This window comes from Eleutherodactylus coqui, chromosome 1, assembly GCF_035609145.1.
Source record: "Eleutherodactylus coqui strain aEleCoq1 chromosome 1, aEleCoq1.hap1, whole genome shotgun sequence".
Taxonomy (NCBI): domain Eukaryota; kingdom Metazoa; phylum Chordata; class Amphibia; order Anura; family Eleutherodactylidae; genus Eleutherodactylus; species Eleutherodactylus coqui.
Window position 1 is genome coordinate 49491391 of NC_089837.1, and position 17247 is coordinate 49508637.

Consider the following 17247-nt stretch of genomic DNA (forward strand, 5'->3'; position numbering starts at 1 on the left):
TTAATGGGTCCCAACTCGATTATTCAATTCTATGCGCAAAAGAATTAGTGTCCAAATTTTACGTACGGAATGTATTTTTCTCACTTTCCAGTGTCATAAAAACGTGAAATTTGGCACGAGCATTGATTATATCATAAATAGGAAAAACTAATGGGTCCCAACTTGATTATTCAATTCTATGCGCAAAAGAATTAGCGTCCAAATTTTACGTACGGAATGCAATTTTCTCACATAGAAACTTAAACTGTGGCACGGGCATTGATTATGTCATAAATAGGAAAAGCTAATGGGTCCCAACTTGATTATTCAATTCTATGCGCAAAATAATTAGCGTCCAAATTTTACGTACGGAATGCAATTTTCTCATATAGAAACATGAAATTTGGCACAAGCATTGATTATGTCATAAATAGGAAAAGCTAATGGGTCCCAACTCGATTATTCAATTCTATGCGCAAAAGAATTAGCGTCCAAATTTTACGTATGGAATGTATTTTTCTCACTTTCCAGTGTCATAAAAACGTGAAATTTGGCACGAGCATTGATTATATCATAAATAGGAAAATCTAATGGGTCCCAACTCCATTATTCAATACTATGCGCAAAAGAATTAGCGTCCAAATTTACGTACCGAATGCAATTTTCTCACATAGAAACTTAAAATTTGGCACGGGCATTGAATATGTCATAAATAGGAAAAGCTAATAGGTCCCAACTCGATTATTCAATTCTATGCGCAAAAGAATTAGCGTTCAAACTTTACGTACGGAATGTATTTTTCTCACTTTCCAGTGTCATAGAAACGTGAAATTTGGCACAAGCATTGATTGATTATGTCATAAATAGGAAAAGCTAATGGGTCCCACCTCGATTGTTCAATTCTAAGCGCAAAAGAATTAGCGTCCACATTTTACGTATGAAATCCAATTCTCTAACTTCCTGATGTCATTTTATATAAAGGAAACGTCGCATGGTTACCTCCCGTGGTGTTTCCTGGGTAACGCAGAGAACTATGCAAAATGGCGAACATATGTTTTTCCTCAGTATCTCTAAAGTAAGCACGACTTTATAAGATTTCCGTGTGACCACCAGATAAGCACCAGGACCAAATTAACTCGGGCGAAGCCGGGTATATCAGCTAGTTTACACATATAGCTACGTGTGGGTGGCTGATTAAAAAGAGTTGAAAAGTAGGTGGCAAAAGTTTGGAGAAAAAAAGTAATATTTTTAATGTTTCAGGAGTTATCTCTTCACAAGGTGAAAATTGGAAGGTTATGAGAAGATTTACTATATCCACTTTACGGGATTTTGGCATGGGAAAAAGTACCATAGAAGAGAAAATCGCAGAAGAATGTGTATCCCTAAATAAATATTTTGCATCCTTTAAAGGTACAGTATGCTGATCCGAATACTATCCAAAAAAGAAGCTGAATTCCATAATAATAACTACTTAAAGGGGATGTCCAGTATCAGAAAAATATGTCTGCTTTCTTTCAAAAACAGTCTCATACCTGTTCATGGGTTGTTTGGGACATTGCACTTCAGTTTCAATTCATTCAAATTGAATTTAGTCACAATACCAGACATAACCCATGTGTCATGTTGTGATAGTTGGTGCTCCTGGGTCTTGTATAAACTTCCATGAGCACATCACTGCTGGTGTGGGTTGATTTGGCTGGCTGATTGTGATTGTTTAGCCAGCCAATCATTTGGCCTGTGCATATAAATACAATCCTCTCTTGCTATAGGGGGGCTGATCATTATACTTACCTCATCATCTCCTTGCAGAACCCTGGTGACTGTATGCTCTCATGCTGTTCTGTTTGGTGTCCACTCCATCTGCAGTTGTGCAAACGCCTGGTGTAAACTATGTTCTATTTGGTTTGTGTTCTCTGTACCCCTTCCATGCTTATGTGATAGAACACCTGAACCTCTTCCATCCTTGATTATAGGAGGCCTAAACTAGTTCCATCTTTAGGTGATAGGACGCCTGAACCTCTTCAAACCTTAAGCTGCCCATCTACTGCAGAACAAAATTTAAACTCCTCACCCATAAAGCTGTCCATGGCGCCACACGAATATGCATCACTTCCCTCCTGTCCGTACACCACCCAGCCCGCACACTCCAATCTGCTAACACACTTAGACTAAACACCCCTCTAATACAAACCTCATATGCTCGCCTACAGGACTTCTGCAGAGCAGCACCCATCCTCTGGAACGCTCTACCACAAGGCATACAAACAATTCCTGATACACAAAATTTCAGATGCACCTTAAAAACGCACCTCCTAAGGGAAGCAAATCTCCTGACCTAGCCCCCCTGCCCCTCCCTATGGTTGCCCACACCTTCCATCCTGCTTAACGCACATGACCTCCACCCCTGCACCTCCTTACCACCCCCACCCCGTTTGCTTCCTAATAATTGATTTCCACATGTAACTCCTGTACTACCTGTGTTCCCCTATGTTGTATCCCCCCTTCCCCTCCGTACTTTCTGTATCACCCCCGACCCGTTGACTTCAAACTCATTGTATATATCACATGTTATTGTTGTATTGTCTGTACTCCCATGCCTGAAAGTGCTGCAGAATAGGTTGTCGCTATACAAATAAAGATTATTATTATTATTATGATAGGATGCCTGATACCTTTCCATCCTTGATGATAGGATGCCTGAACCCCTTCAAACCTTAGGTGATAGGATGCCTGAACCCCTTCCAACCTTAGGTGATAGGATGCTTGAACCCCTTCCAACCTTGATGATAGGATGCCTGAACCCCTTCCAACCTTAGTTGATAGGATGGCTGAACCCATTCAAACCTTAGGTGATAGGATGGCTGAACCCCTTCTATCCTTGATGATAGGATGCCTGAACCCCTTTAAACCTTAGGTGATAGGATGCCTGAACCCCTTCCATCCTTGATGATAGGATGCCTGAACCCCTTCTATCCTTGATGATAGGATGCCTGAACCCCTTTAAACCTTAGGTGATAGGATGCCTGAACCCCTTCCATCCTTGATGATAGGATGCCTGAACCCCTTCAAACCTTAGGTGATAGGATGCCTGAACCTCTTCTATCCTTGATGATAGGATGTCTGAACCTCTTCCACTCTTGATGATAGGATGCCTGAACCCCTTCCATCCTTGATGATAGGATGCCTGAACCTCTTCCACTCTTGATGATAGGATGCCTGAACCCCTTCCATCCTTGATGATAGGATGCCTGAACCTCTTCCATTCTTGATGATAGGATGCCTTAACCCCTTCCATTCTTGATGATAGGATGCCTGAATCCCTTCAAACCTTAGGTGATAGGATGCCTGAACCCCTTCCATCATTGATGATAGGATGCCTGAACCCCTTCTAATCCTTAAGTCATAGGATGCTTCAACCCCTTCAAACCTTAGGTGATAGAATGCCTGAACCCCTTCCATGCTTGATGATAGAATGCCTGAACCCCTTCTATCCTTAAGTGATAGGACACCTTATTTCCCCTCTTATGTCCTGTCTGTGGTTTGCTGTATCTGAAAGTTCTTATGATTCTGTCTGGCGTTCCCTAGTTCTTTCCCGATTCCTACCTAGGGCGCGTGAGTTATACTTTATATTCCTATGTGGGGCCATCTTTATCAGGACTATTGCCCCTCTTTTAGGCAAGGTTTTCAGACTTCTGTGGTGTAGGGTCAGACTTTCCCTTAGTTTCTTGAATTCCTTAAGAATGCAGCCTATAGATGAGGCAAAGTTTAACTTGAATGTTATAACTAGCAGTAACAAGTTATCATATCTTAAGCAATTGAAAAGCTATTGTTATCTTAACCCAACAAAAGCTGTTAAAAATCTTTGCTACATCTATAGTTTTGATACTTTCCTTTTTTATTATTATTACGTCAAAATGGCTATATGAAGGCTTGTAATTTTGCAAGACAAGTTGTTTTTTTATTCCACCATCTTGGAAAACATTTAATGCATGGAATAACTATTATTAATGTTTCTGTATTCATTACTGTCTCTTTAGGGAAGCCATTTGAGAGCACTATGATCTTGAATGCTGCTGTGGCAAATATAATTGTGGCAATTTTACTTGGGTATCGAATGGAGTATGATGATCCACAATTTAAAAGACTTCTAGACCTGACAAATGAGAATATCAGACTTTTGGGAAAGCCAATGGTTTCGGTAAGATCATTGATGTCATATTCTGTATATTTCTTCACAGTGAGGATGGTTAGAGACGTTAGGATCAACCTTCCAAGTTCGATATCCGTAAAGAATGAGTGAATTATATTTCAGAGAAATGTTGATTATGATGTTTCATATTTTATAAAACCTTGAATATAATATGCACCTTTATTATCATTTGTTTTTTAAGTCCACGATTCTGTGCTGATTAATTTTTAATACCTTTGTAGTGGTCAAAGCTTAGTTTTTTTTTCTCATGCCAATTTGCAAAAAAAATGTTGAATTTGAATGAGAAGAAAACAGAGCTATTCCTATAAAGGAGTTGCTGTTTTCTGGTCACTTCATCAACCAAGAAAATCAAATAAAGAATGATTACAAAGTTATATTTACCATGAATTAAAAATCAAAGTCCAGCCTGCAGAAAAATAAGCCCTTAGAGAGCCCCATTAACAGAAATGATTTAAAAAGTTATGGGTATCAGAATACAATGACACAAAAGAATTTTCAAAAAGTTTGTTTATTCTGTAAGAATAGTAAGAGATAGCAAAATCTGTATAAATTCAGTAGCGTTATAGATTCACTGACCCACAGAATAACAGTAACTTGTCATTTATAACTTAAGATGAACACTGTGAAAGCCATAAAACTATCAAAAAATAGCAGAATTACTGTTATTTCCATTCCTTCTGACAATTTATTTTTTGAAGCTTTAGAATACATTACAGGGTACATTAAAAGATACTATAAATGAATAAAAACTTAATTAATGACTTAAGGCCCATTTAGACACAACAATTATCGCCAAAAATTTGCTTAAAAGCCATCTTTTGAGGGATAATCGTTGTGTATAAATGTGCCCATCTTTCACTGTTCTGCCAAATGATGAATTTCAGTTCTGCCTAAAACCCATCATTCTGCAGAACAGTTGATAAGCAGGACCGCACGCTGTTTTCTGCCCGGGGAGCGCGGATAACAGCTGATTGCATTGTCTCAGCCCTTCGCAGCTGTCAGCCCCATGGCAGATCAAAGGAATGTAATCAGGAAACAGCGGGTGGTCTGTTCCCTGAATACAGCTCCCAGTGGCTCACACGCTACTAATTGATACTAATAGGCATTAGTACCAGGTAGTAGTTTATGCAAAATGATCACCCAAAAGCCATCTTTTGAGCGATCATCTTTGTGGTGTAAATGCACCTTAATATATAATCTCCAATCAAGAACAAGTGTGTCGGCTTACAACGAAGGAAGGAAGAGATCTTACTTATCACAACTTACTTTTGATTTTTTTTAACAGCTCACTAATATATTCCCGTTGCTCGAGTATTTCCCCGGCAGTCACAAAACAATTCTGAAAAATGCTGAAGAACTTTATGACTTTATTCGAAGAACATTTGTAGAATATCTGAAGAACTTGGATGAAAATGACCAAAGAAGTTTCATTGATGTATTTCTTGTCAAGCAGAAAGAGGTACAGTAAGTGTTATGATGCTCTGAATGTTATAGGCCATTTCAATGAGAGCCGTGCCTGCAGTTACAAGTGCCGGCAACTTACACAGAGGTTGGAACAGAGACTTCCACTGCTTCCACTCCGACCTCTGGTTATTTGTGGCTCTGACAGCATGCACCCGCTCACCTGATTGGTTGGATACCCGAGTGACGGACTCTAGCCTATCAACTATCGATGACCTATCCTGAGGATAGGTCATCAATAGTATTCTCTCTGGAAAACCTCTTTAACAGTCGTAATAGACATGTAACCAAAACACCATCCTATCTACTAACTATTCAAGGCCTTGTATTAATATTGGTGCCATATTTAGCACACTTTGATAGCATTAACCCTATTGGGTAGTCCAACAAGAATAAAGACCCCCACCAGGGATTTTGTACATAACAGAACAGGGGAGTGTACTTGCATTTGCTATGATACCAGTAGCCGGCTGTCCATTTATGTACCACTTCATGATGCTTACTCTTTTCCACTAGTTCCCAAACTGGTGGTCCAACAACACACTTCTTGCTGCTGGTAAAGTCCTTTCTCAGTGTATTGTGGCAGTCAGCTTTCAGCCCCCAGCATCTGCCTCATCAACACTCAGTATAATGCTTGGTTCACCAGCACTTGGTCCTTCAACTTCACGTAAGCTCACAGGAGTACAGCATGTACTCTTTTGCTATGGCCACCTTCAGATGAAGATGGAAGTGGATTTCGGCAGTGGTTGAGAGTGCACTCTTTTTCTCGGTTCTGCTATGTATGAAATCTCTGGGTATCGTTGGGATCTTGAACCTTGTGGGACTACTCAAAAGGGCTCATGTGACCATACAATGTTAGTTATGGCTCCACAATTAATGCAAGGTCTTGTATAGTTAGCTGATAGGATTATTTAATGTTAAATGTTTGTTATGGTTGTAATGGGGTAGCAAGGCACATAACTTAAGCAGTATTGCATATTCTGAGTCATACGTGACCAATGATAACGCCGTGGATAGCAGTATTCGTAACAAGGCTTCTGCATTCTACTGAAAGAGTTTAAATTGAAGAGGGGGTGAGGTTTCCAAGTGGCTTGGGCTGAGTGACTAAATAGAGATAAACTGTGTGCATATATGAAGATGGCTTTTTTACATTCATTCTGACTGAAAACGTTGTCAGAGATGTGTAAAACCCCTGTATGGTGTACATATGGTGTGCTAAGTGTGCATAGCTAACCACCTCCCATGCCTCCTTGGTGGAAGGAAGCTGGATGTGAAATCCAAGCAGCTGCCTGTGTTTGAAATTATAGTTAGAGCCCTGTATGTACCTTGATCGGAACGATCAAGGTATGCATTGCTAAATTCTAACTAAATTGGGCATATAAATTGTGGACCAGAGTTAAAATCTGCCTTGCTGCTACCACGGAAACGAAGAAGTGATGTTCCATGTGTTCTGCCACAACTTGTAAATGGCCTGTTGGAGTTCAGTGGATGTTTAGTTGTTGCCCTTTTAAGAAGATGCTATGATCTGCAATGTTATCATACAATATTTAAATATATGAACCCTCCTGTAGAGTAATATAATGTAAATACATTTTCTGTTCAGTAAAGTTTATTTGTGATAGGACAAGCTATCTGTCACGACTGTGTCATCATTATCAATAACCTATTTCAGCTTTAGGGCGACTACCCACTATAGTTTTTTTTCGCTGCGAATTTGCAGCGTTTTTTTCTTCCAGCTGTCAATGGCACTTCCTAATGTTAAAATTGCTATGCACAAAAATCGCAATTTCGCGGTAAATTGTAATTTTTGTGCATAGCGATTTTAACATTAGGAAGTCCCATTGACAGCTGGAAGAAAAAAACGCTGCGAATTCGCAGCGAAAAAAAAAACGGTAGTGGGTAGTCAGTCACCCTTATAGGTTGCCTGACATGCTGTATACTGCCTATCTGTATGTAATGCAGATGAGTAACGGGCGGGGGATCCATTCCTTCTCAGCACCTATGGAGGGATTCACCTGTTTTCCTGTGGGCCAGTCTGAGCCTAAGGTTACAGTCTATAAATCACAGGTTGCATTCTCAAAGGTCAACTGTATACAAATTTTGTCCACTACAAGTTCAAAAATGGACTGATACAAGCAAAGACACACATGGTGCTCTGCCTCACGGTGGGTCATCCAAGGGTTTGGAGCTTAGTTGCATATATATATATATATATATATATATATATATATATATATATATATATATATATATATACACATACACTACCGTTCAAAAGTTTGGGGTCACCCAAACAATTTTGTGTTTTCCATGAAAAGTCACACTTATTCACCACCATGCATTGTGAAATGAATAGAAAATAGAGTCAAGACATTGACAAGGTTAGAAATAATGATTTGTATTTGAAATAACATTGTTTTTACATCAAACTTTGTTTTCGTCACAGAATCCTCCTTTTGCAGCAATTACAGCATTGCACACCTTTGACATTCTAGCTGTTAATTTGTTGAGGTAAGCTTGAGAAATTGCACCCCATGTTTCTAGAAGCATCTCCCACAAGTTGGATTGGTTGGATGGGCACTTCTGGCGTACCATACGGTCAAGCTGCTCCCACAACAGCTCAATGGGGTTCAGATCTGGTGACTGCGCTGGCCACTCCATTACCGATAGAATACAAGCTGCCTGCTTCTGCTGTAAATATTTCTTGCACAATTTGGAGGTGTCTTTAGGGTCATTGTCCTGTTGTAGGATGAAATTGGTTCCAATCAAGCGCTGTCCCCTGGGTATGGCATGGCGTTGCAAAATGGAGTGATAGCCTTCCTTATTCAGAATCCCTTTTACCCTGTACAAATCTCCCACCTTACCAGCACCAAAGCAACCCCAGACCATCACATTACCTCCACCATGCTTACCAGATGGCGTCAGGCATTCTTCCAGCATCTTTTCATTTGTTCTGCGTCTCACAAACGTTCTTCTTTGTGATCCAAACACCTGAAACTTGGATTCATCCGTCCACAACACTTTTTTCCAGTCTTCCTCTGTCCAATGTCTGTGTTCTTTTGCCCATCTTAATCTTTTTCTTTTATTGGCCAGTCTCAGATATGGCTTTTTCTTTGCCACTCTGCCCTGAAGCCCAAAATCCCGCAGCCGCCTCTTCACTGTAGATGTTGACACTGGTGTTTTGCGGGTACTATTTAATGAAGATGCCAGTTGGGTACCTGTGAGGCGTCTGTTTTTCAAACTAGAGACTCTAATGTGCTTATCTTCTTGCTTAGTTGTGCAACGCGGCCTCCCACTTCTTTTTCTACTCTAGTTAGAGCCTGTTTGTGCTGTCCTCTGAAGGGAGTAGTACACACCGTTGTAGGAAATCTTCAATTTCTTAGCAATTTCTCGCATGGAATAGCCTTCATTTCTAAGAACAAGAATAGACTGTCGAGTTTCAGATGAAAGTTTTCTTTTTCTGGCCATTTTGAGCGTTTAATTGACCCCACAAATGTGATGCTCCAGAAACTCAATCTGCTCACAGGAAGGTCAGTTTTGTAGCTTCTGTAACGAGCTAGACTGTTTTCAGATGTGTGAACATGATTGCACAAGGGTTTTCTAATCATCAATTAGCCTTCTGAGCCAATGAGCAAACACATTGTACCATTAGAACACTGGAGTGATAGTTGCTGGAAATGGGCCTCTATACACCTTTGTAGATATTGCACAAAAAACCAGACATTTGCAGCTAGAATAGTCATTTACCACATTAGCAATGTATAGAGTGCATTTGTTTAAAGTGTGGACTAGTTTAAAGTTATCTTCATTGAAAAGTACAGTGCTTTTCCTTCAAAAATAAGGACATTTCAATCTGACCCCAAACTTTTGAACGGTAGTGTATATATTTACATTGGGCTATACAATCTCTATTTGATACAATAATGTGAAATATACATACTTTACAGTACAATACCCACGATTGGGGTTTTCAAGACCCTGTCCACATATAGCAAAAAAAACTGCATGGAGTTAAAATTGCTGTCGATTTGTTAGGGATTTTCCCTACTTACTTTTGCATCACTTAGGATGAAATCTGTGTCAAGTCCACAGCAAAAGGAATGACCCAAGTGAAGGTCCTCCCTCTGTAATGTCCGTATGTTCTAGGACATCCTGATTACGGATTCCTCACTTTGTACACTATTTTATTTTTTAGGAAGCAGGAAGTCCCCATTCCTATTTCCACAATGAAAATCTAACAAAACTTGTGAGAAACTTATTTTCTGCGGGAATGGAGACAACATCCACCACACTGCGCTGGGGGATTCTGCTGATGATAAAATATCCACATATCCAAGGTACGGTATTATTCAACTGAAATCTTGATCATATCACAATATGTTACTGTATGCTTCTGAGAACATCCCTGTAATTGGTTATTGGACTGGACTAGAGCATTTTTCAAGGTGGCCCATGCTCTGCATTGTTTTCAACAGAGCCGCGGTTGCTGCCGGTGGCTCCATTGAAAATAATGGTCTGCCGGCAGCCCCTGAATTGTTTTTCAGAGAAGGACTTTACATATAATTATTTCAGTGAGAAAAATAAATAAATAAACTTACCTCTCCGCCGCTGCCATGTCCTCCGCGGGGATGAAGAACACGCAGATGTTTTCTTTATCTCCGCGAGTAAAAAGAATTCCCTGCTGCTGCACCTGCCACATCTGTGACATATGCAGCAGAGAAATTCTTCAATTCCCTACCGCAGTTGTCACACATGACAGCAGCGGTAGAGGATCCTGCTGCTGGCACCCGGTAATTGTTTTTCAGGTAAGGGCTTTAAACATAAGCCCTATCACTGAAAAACAAGAAGAAATGGTGAATAAAATAAAAAAAGAGAATACTCACCTTTCTTCAGCTGCGGAGGCTCAGCCGCATCCAGCCGGCTCTTCTCCCTGCACTACTCTCAGTATATTCAGCAGGCGGGGATTTAAAATCTCTGCCTGCTGAATGGGCTGCCTTTGATTGGCTGAGCACTGTGACCAATCAGAGGCAGCTCTCAGCTATTGAATGACAGCTGAGAGCTGCCTCTGATTGGTCCCTGTGCTCAGCCAATCAGAGGCACCCCATTCAGCAGCCGGGGAGTTTAAATCCCCACTTGCTGAATATACTGAGAGCAGTGCATGGAGAAGAACTGCCTAGATGAGGCTGAGCAGGGGATTCCATACTTACTACAGCGCCTGGCAGATCGTTAGTCCTTTCATACGGCCCAATTGTCTGAAAAATGTTGGTGTCTAATTATCCAGCTATATTAGAGGAGCTAAACACTTGTTCTTTAAGTTCCAGGCCTGAAACAGCAGGCCTGCTTACGTATTACCATGATAACACAATATGTCTGAGACAAGCTCTAAGAAACATCCTGATTTACTGCTGAATTGTTCCTATCTTACTTAGAAAAGGTCCAGGAGGAAATTTCACGAGTCATCGGATCCGCACAGCCCATGTACAGTCATCGAACACAAATGCCCTATACAAATGCCGTTATACATGAGATTCAGAGGGTCGCTGATATTGTTCCTCTGAATTTGGGTCACCTAACAACCAGAGATGTGACATTTAGAGGATATTCTATTCCAAAAGTAAGTATCATGTATGAGTCTTTTCCCACAGCATTATTGCATCATCATTGACTGCTCCAACCAACATTACGGCTAATCCCATTCACTGTATGTATACTATAAACATGCTGGTGTATGATTGTAATATATATGAAGTATATATTTGCCTATATGTATTATGGATATGTTCAATATGTGGAATTGTTTGTAACATCGTGTCCACATGGGACTTTAGGGCTCCTTTTGATGTATGTGTGGAGAATGCTCCCGGCATGTACACTGTGTTGATAAAAGTATTGGGACTCCCACTAATTCTGTGCTGTGAGGTGAAGTAGATATACAAAATCAGATGTGCAAGCACTAGTTATAAAAGAGAGTTTCACACGGGTATATCCCAGTACAGAAACCATCAGAATATCACAAGATGTAGAGTTGACAGACTTTTAACAGGGTCTGGTGGTGGCATGACACACAAGCAACCAATCAGTATGGGACATTGTTGCTCTTTTTGACCTTCCAAAATCCATTGTTGGCAATGTTGTTTTGGAAATGCATAGTGCCTGATGTGTGCTAAGTGCAGCCGAATTCAGGAAGACCTTATAAACTGACAGGACGTGGACAGCAAAGCCTTGTACGAGCTGCAAAAGCATCACACACAAAGTATGCCTAAACACTTGCAGAGGAGGTCTCACATGCCATTGGAACATCTATTAGAACCAGAACCATCCATAGGGAATTGCATGGAAAGGGCTACCATGAATGAGTGGCTGTACACATGCCCAACAACTCAGCAGTGAATGCACAAAGTCGTCTGCGATGGAGCTTAGAGCATTGTTCTTGAACTGTAAATGAGTGGAAGCAAGTGTTGTGGACAGATGAACCACAATACAGCATCTTCTGACCGGATGGCTGCACTTGGGTGTGTTGGTTGCCTGGAGAGCAGTTTCTACGTGATTGCATCATCCCAACAGTGACATTCGGAGAAGGTTCTGTTATGGTGTGGGAATGTTTCTGCTGAGAAAGACTAGGGACATTGGTTATAGTAGAGTCCACCCTCAACACCAATGAGTACAAAGACTTTCTGGACAATGTGGCATTACCTACCTTGTGGCAATACTTTGGTGCTGCTCCATGTCTCTACCAACAAGACCTAGCACAGTGTCATACAGCTGGAACTATCTGATTTAGGTTTGGAGACTCATGTTGCTACCAATGTGGATCAATACCATGGTCAGGGAAAGCAGAGGTAAGTACATGAGTAGGTATCAGTTTGCGGTATCCATAAACCCCCAACAAGTCCATCATCTTCAGCATCACTATCCTAAGCTTTGCCTCCACACATCTATTGGAATTTGATGGAAAGAATGCCTAGAATGGTTTCTCCAGCTATTGAGGCCAAAGGCGACCCAACATAGTATTGAAAAATGTGAAAAAAAAAGAATTTCGTCATCTTCTATTGTCCTACTACTTTTGCCAACATACTGTACATGAAGTGCATGCATAGGATTACATTCCCCCAATGGAGCCAAAATAGTGTCCTGCATGGGTATTTATGTGTTATGGTGGTGATATATATATATATATATATATATATATATATATATATATATATATAGCAGTACTATTGATCCATACGCTATGTACTATTGATATGCAATTTGTCGGCTGCGTGAAAGTGGCCTTATAGTCCAGTGACAACCTTAGCTTTGATACTTCAGCCTTGGGCCAGCTTCACACCTGCAGTACTTGTTCATTGGCGTGCAGCAAACAGAGACAAACCAATTAAAATGCCTAATGAGTTCCAGATGTGTTATTTTTCCTCACAATTACGCAATGTTTCACGCATGTCCTTGCATATTGTGCGCGCATCTGCACACCTCCCATTGTCGTCTATGGGAACCTTTGGCGTGTGAAATGCGCATGCAAAGTAGGGAAATATGAAGGATACCACTGAAATCTATGGGTTCTATTCTCTGCGCAATGAGTGCACAAATACGCCCATGTGAAGCCGCTCTAATATGCTGATTTATGGAAGGGTAGCATATTCCAGCCAACAGTTACTGTAGCGCATCTTACATCTGCGGGAATCATATTAAGACCTATTAAGACAGGCGCTTAAAATACCAGTCTTAATAACCCCCCATCCCCAAGTTTGTTGTTTGTATTGTTCCAGTGCTCACTATGGCCAAACCACATATTTTTTTTGTATTGTTTGGTTAGGTAAGATGGCAATCGACAGATCTGCTCATGATATTTGACTTTATAACTTATATTTTTGACCCCAGGGCACCTATATCATCCCACTATTGACCTCGGTATTGAGAGACGAGACACAGTTTGAGAAACCTGAAGAGTTTTATCCAAATCATTTTCTTGACTCCAAGGGAAATTTCGTAAAGAAAGACGCCTTCATGCCCTTTTCTGCGGGTAAGTATATGAGAAATATAAAATGTGACATACGGCCGAAAACTCACAATATTTAAGCCATATCTGACGAACAAGCTGTCAGTTGATATAAAAAAAAAGCGTAAGTTAGGAGTTCTTCACTTGTGAAGTAGAAAATAATTGTTAGGGTAAGGCCCAATGCTCATGGCCAGATTTGCATTGTAGAATCCGGAGCAGGCGTCTGCCTTCGGATTTTGCAGCAAATACTGGCCATAGCATGCAATGTAAAAGTGGACTTCCATGCCCACGAGCGGAAATTTTCGGCTCGAGGTGTGGGGTGGGGGGAATCGAAGCATGCTTTTTTTTGAGCCGGATTCAATGGAAGCTGTCTGTCCTGCGGAATCCACGTCATCACCTAGTGACACCATGTTCACATCTGTACTACCCATGTGCAACGGTGCTACGGACGACGCATCCGCAGCACAGACGAAAGCCATCCAGACTGGTACGCAGGGGTCATAGGCCAAGCACCGGTTGGGATTCCGCTGGGGGATCTTGCATGCGGAATCCCACCCGGTCGTGTGCATTCAGCCTATCTGTGACCAGTTGTACTGTAAAACGTTTTCAAACAAAACTGGATTTTCTACAACAATCACATAAATTTTACATTAAATGGAGAAAATTGCAGAGTCAGACAGTGCAAACGTAGACTGGACGGTCTTAGACTGCCTGTCCACGGGCGTAGCGGTGGAGCCGCCGCCCGGGAGCAGGAGTCGGCAGACGGATCTTCGTGGTCAGCCTATCTGACAGATAGGCTGACCGTGAAGAATCACGGCAATTTGCAGCATGCTGCAATTTGCCAGCCGCGAGTGGAGAATCACTATGATTCTCTGCTCGGGGATAGGGGGGGTTGCTCTTTTCATAGCAACACTATTGAAAGCGTGCATTGCGCTCCCCGTAGCCAGATAATGCAATCCAAAAACGCCCTTGGACAGGCAGCCTTAAAATGCACCAGTTTTATCACAGTAGCTCTGCTGAATGCCAAATCAGTAAAAATTAAAGCTATTAAGGCTGCCTGCGCACGAACGGGTTGGATTCCCCAAGTGGATTTCCACCATGTAAGATCTGTGATTCCGCACAGGAACCAATTGCAATTGTTTGCAGATGATCGCGGATCTGGTCATTTTTCTGCACGGATGTATGCAGATTCACAGCGGATTGTCTGCCTGATAAAAAAAAATTGCAAGCAGGTGATTACACATTCCTGAACTGAATTGTTTGCCTAAATTCTGCGAACCAGTTGAACCAAACTTTTCAAACGTTCACTCATCTCTACTTAGGATATAAGCCAAATCGGAATATTTTCCGTAAGGAAAGAGTAACCATGTACAGACAAACTGTTTTGGGGGTTCTTCACCAGTGTATACTAAGATTCTAGTTGGCTGGGTGAGAGGTCTGTGGGGTCCAGGATGAGTACCAGTATTGGATTAGCCTACCAGAATGCCAAAGGATTATTTACTGAGCCCAGGTTCTGATACAGTAATGTGCCTTTAATACAACAGGGCTCCTAATGTTTAGAAGACATCTCATCGACTTAGAGCTGACTATAGAGCCAATCACTTTTCATTGGTATCTATCTCATATGCATGTTCTGCGTAGATTGTTAGAGGGCCCTCTGAATCATTCACTCAGGTGGTTCCAAGGTACACGTTACACTGATGGGTAACATTCCTCCTTGTGGACATAAGGAGACTTAAAGAACATGCAATGAGAAGTTTAGTATGCAAATAGCAGATGATATAATACCGTTTCAGCATCACCTACTAGAAGATAGCCAACCCATCTAGCCAATTAGAAACCAAGTCCTCCAGAGAGAGGGACACTCTTTGTATTTGCTCTCCATGAAGATCTTGAACAGAGGTTCCCCCTCTATTAACTCCGAATTTTCTAATTGTGCACTGTATATGCAGTATAAAAGTTTTTTTTAACTCAGCAACCCCTTCACGTGTGTGTCTGATGTTCCATAATGTCTCATTATCCAGATGCCAGATTATTGGACGTTTTACTGTGTATGATTTTTCTGTCTATGATACAGCCATCATCATTTTTCCATTTCAGGTCGTAGAGCCTGTGCTGGGGAGACACTTGCAAGAATGGAGCTCTTCGTCTTTTTTACATCACTTATGCAGCAGTTCACCTTCTCTTCTCCCTTAGGGCCCAATAACGTGGACCTGACACCCATTACTGGAATAACAAACTCACCAAAACCGCACGAGATTTGCGCTGTGCCTCGAAATTAAATTGTATTTTCAGTATGTCGTATTTTTCTACACTTCTGATGTAAATGTTGTATTTTGATTATTGTCCATTTTTCTTGCAAAACTTCACTGTTAACTTTTTTCCTAACACTAATTTTGCTATTACATGATCAATCAGAATTATAATACGCAGTTTACCGTATATACTGTACTCAGTATTAATGTTTTGATCTTGAGCACTGCCGCTCCAGGCAGGAATGAGCATCACACAGGGATTAGGTTTTCAATGAAAGATGGTATAGACATAGAATCATAGACTGGTAGAGTTGAAAGGGACCTCCAGGGTCATTGGGTCCAACCCCCTACTCAGTGCAGCATCACTAAATCATCCCAGACAGAGGTCTGTCCAAGCTTTGTTTAAAGACTTCCATTGATGCAGAACTCACCACCTTCCATGGCAACCTGTTCCACTCATTGATCACCCTCATTGTCAGAAAGATGCAATGCTTACTGACATAGTAGAAGATACCAGAGTCTTGGTAGTCCTGGTCAGAGTGGCAGGACAATGGCATAGGAAATGGAGGTGTTGTTTAGTGATAGAGTATGTTTTGAGTGGAGGCGTTCAGGTGCTGAAAGAGCTGGGTGTGAAGGAATTAATCAGTGACCAATGATCACCTATGGTATTTTGGGAGGAGTTCCAGAAACACATTGCAAAGAGGAAGCTGGCCACTAACTGGAGTGGTGACATAAATGCAGAGAAAGCCGTGAATTGGAGCACCAACTCAAGAAAAAGACTGGCCTGATACTAGAGGTTCCAGTAGTGCTAAAAGTCTGTGGGACTCCAACAGAACAGGGGCACCTGGTGTAAGAAGCAACTGATGCTTTGATTATTCACCTAACCGAATGTTACTAGAAGCTATTGCCATATCTTAATTTTGCTAGTATAAGACTATTCAATTCCATTTGTAGCCAAAGTGTATATGAGTCTATATATAATTTCTGCATTTGAAGGTTATGTTTCTCTGCTGTATTTTTTACTGCATAATCTTCAGTAAACGCAAAATTTGTTACAACTACTGACTTGGTGACTTATTATGATGTAGTGTATAAAATAGTTACATGACACACTCAGCACTGCTACGGTACATGTACTGTATATCCTTGTGTTCATAAGGTCACCTGAATTGATGAACCATAAGGGTCTTTTCACAGCCATGATGGCTCTTAAGAACTCTACAGAAAGAATATCACTTAAAAGGGTTTTCCAAGGTGAATACTATTGATGACTAGAGATGAGCGAGCGTACTCGGAAAAGCACTACTCGCTCGAGTAATTTGCTTTATCCGAGTATCGCTGTGCTC

At 41.1% G+C, this 17247-nt stretch overlaps 1 protein-coding gene across 1 annotated transcript in view; it reads left to right on the forward strand.

Moving 5' to 3' along the window:
* The window catches only part of LOC136620562 (cytochrome P450 2K1-like), a 31331-nt gene extending 14480 nt beyond the window's left edge, over positions 1-16851 (forward strand). The window contains exons 3-9 of the mRNA XM_066595410.1: positions 1240-1389; positions 4017-4177; positions 5475-5648; positions 9846-9987; positions 11080-11264; positions 13529-13670; positions 15747-16851. Coding sequence (XP_066451507.1) covers positions 1240-1389; positions 4017-4177; positions 5475-5648; positions 9846-9987; positions 11080-11264; positions 13529-13670; positions 15747-15928 — 1136 coding nt within the window. The 3' untranslated portion in view covers positions 15929-16851. The remainder of the gene's footprint in view (positions 1-1239; positions 1390-4016; positions 4178-5474; positions 5649-9845; positions 9988-11079; positions 11265-13528; positions 13671-15746) is intronic.
* The last annotated feature ends 396 nt before the right edge of the window (positions 16852-17247 follow it).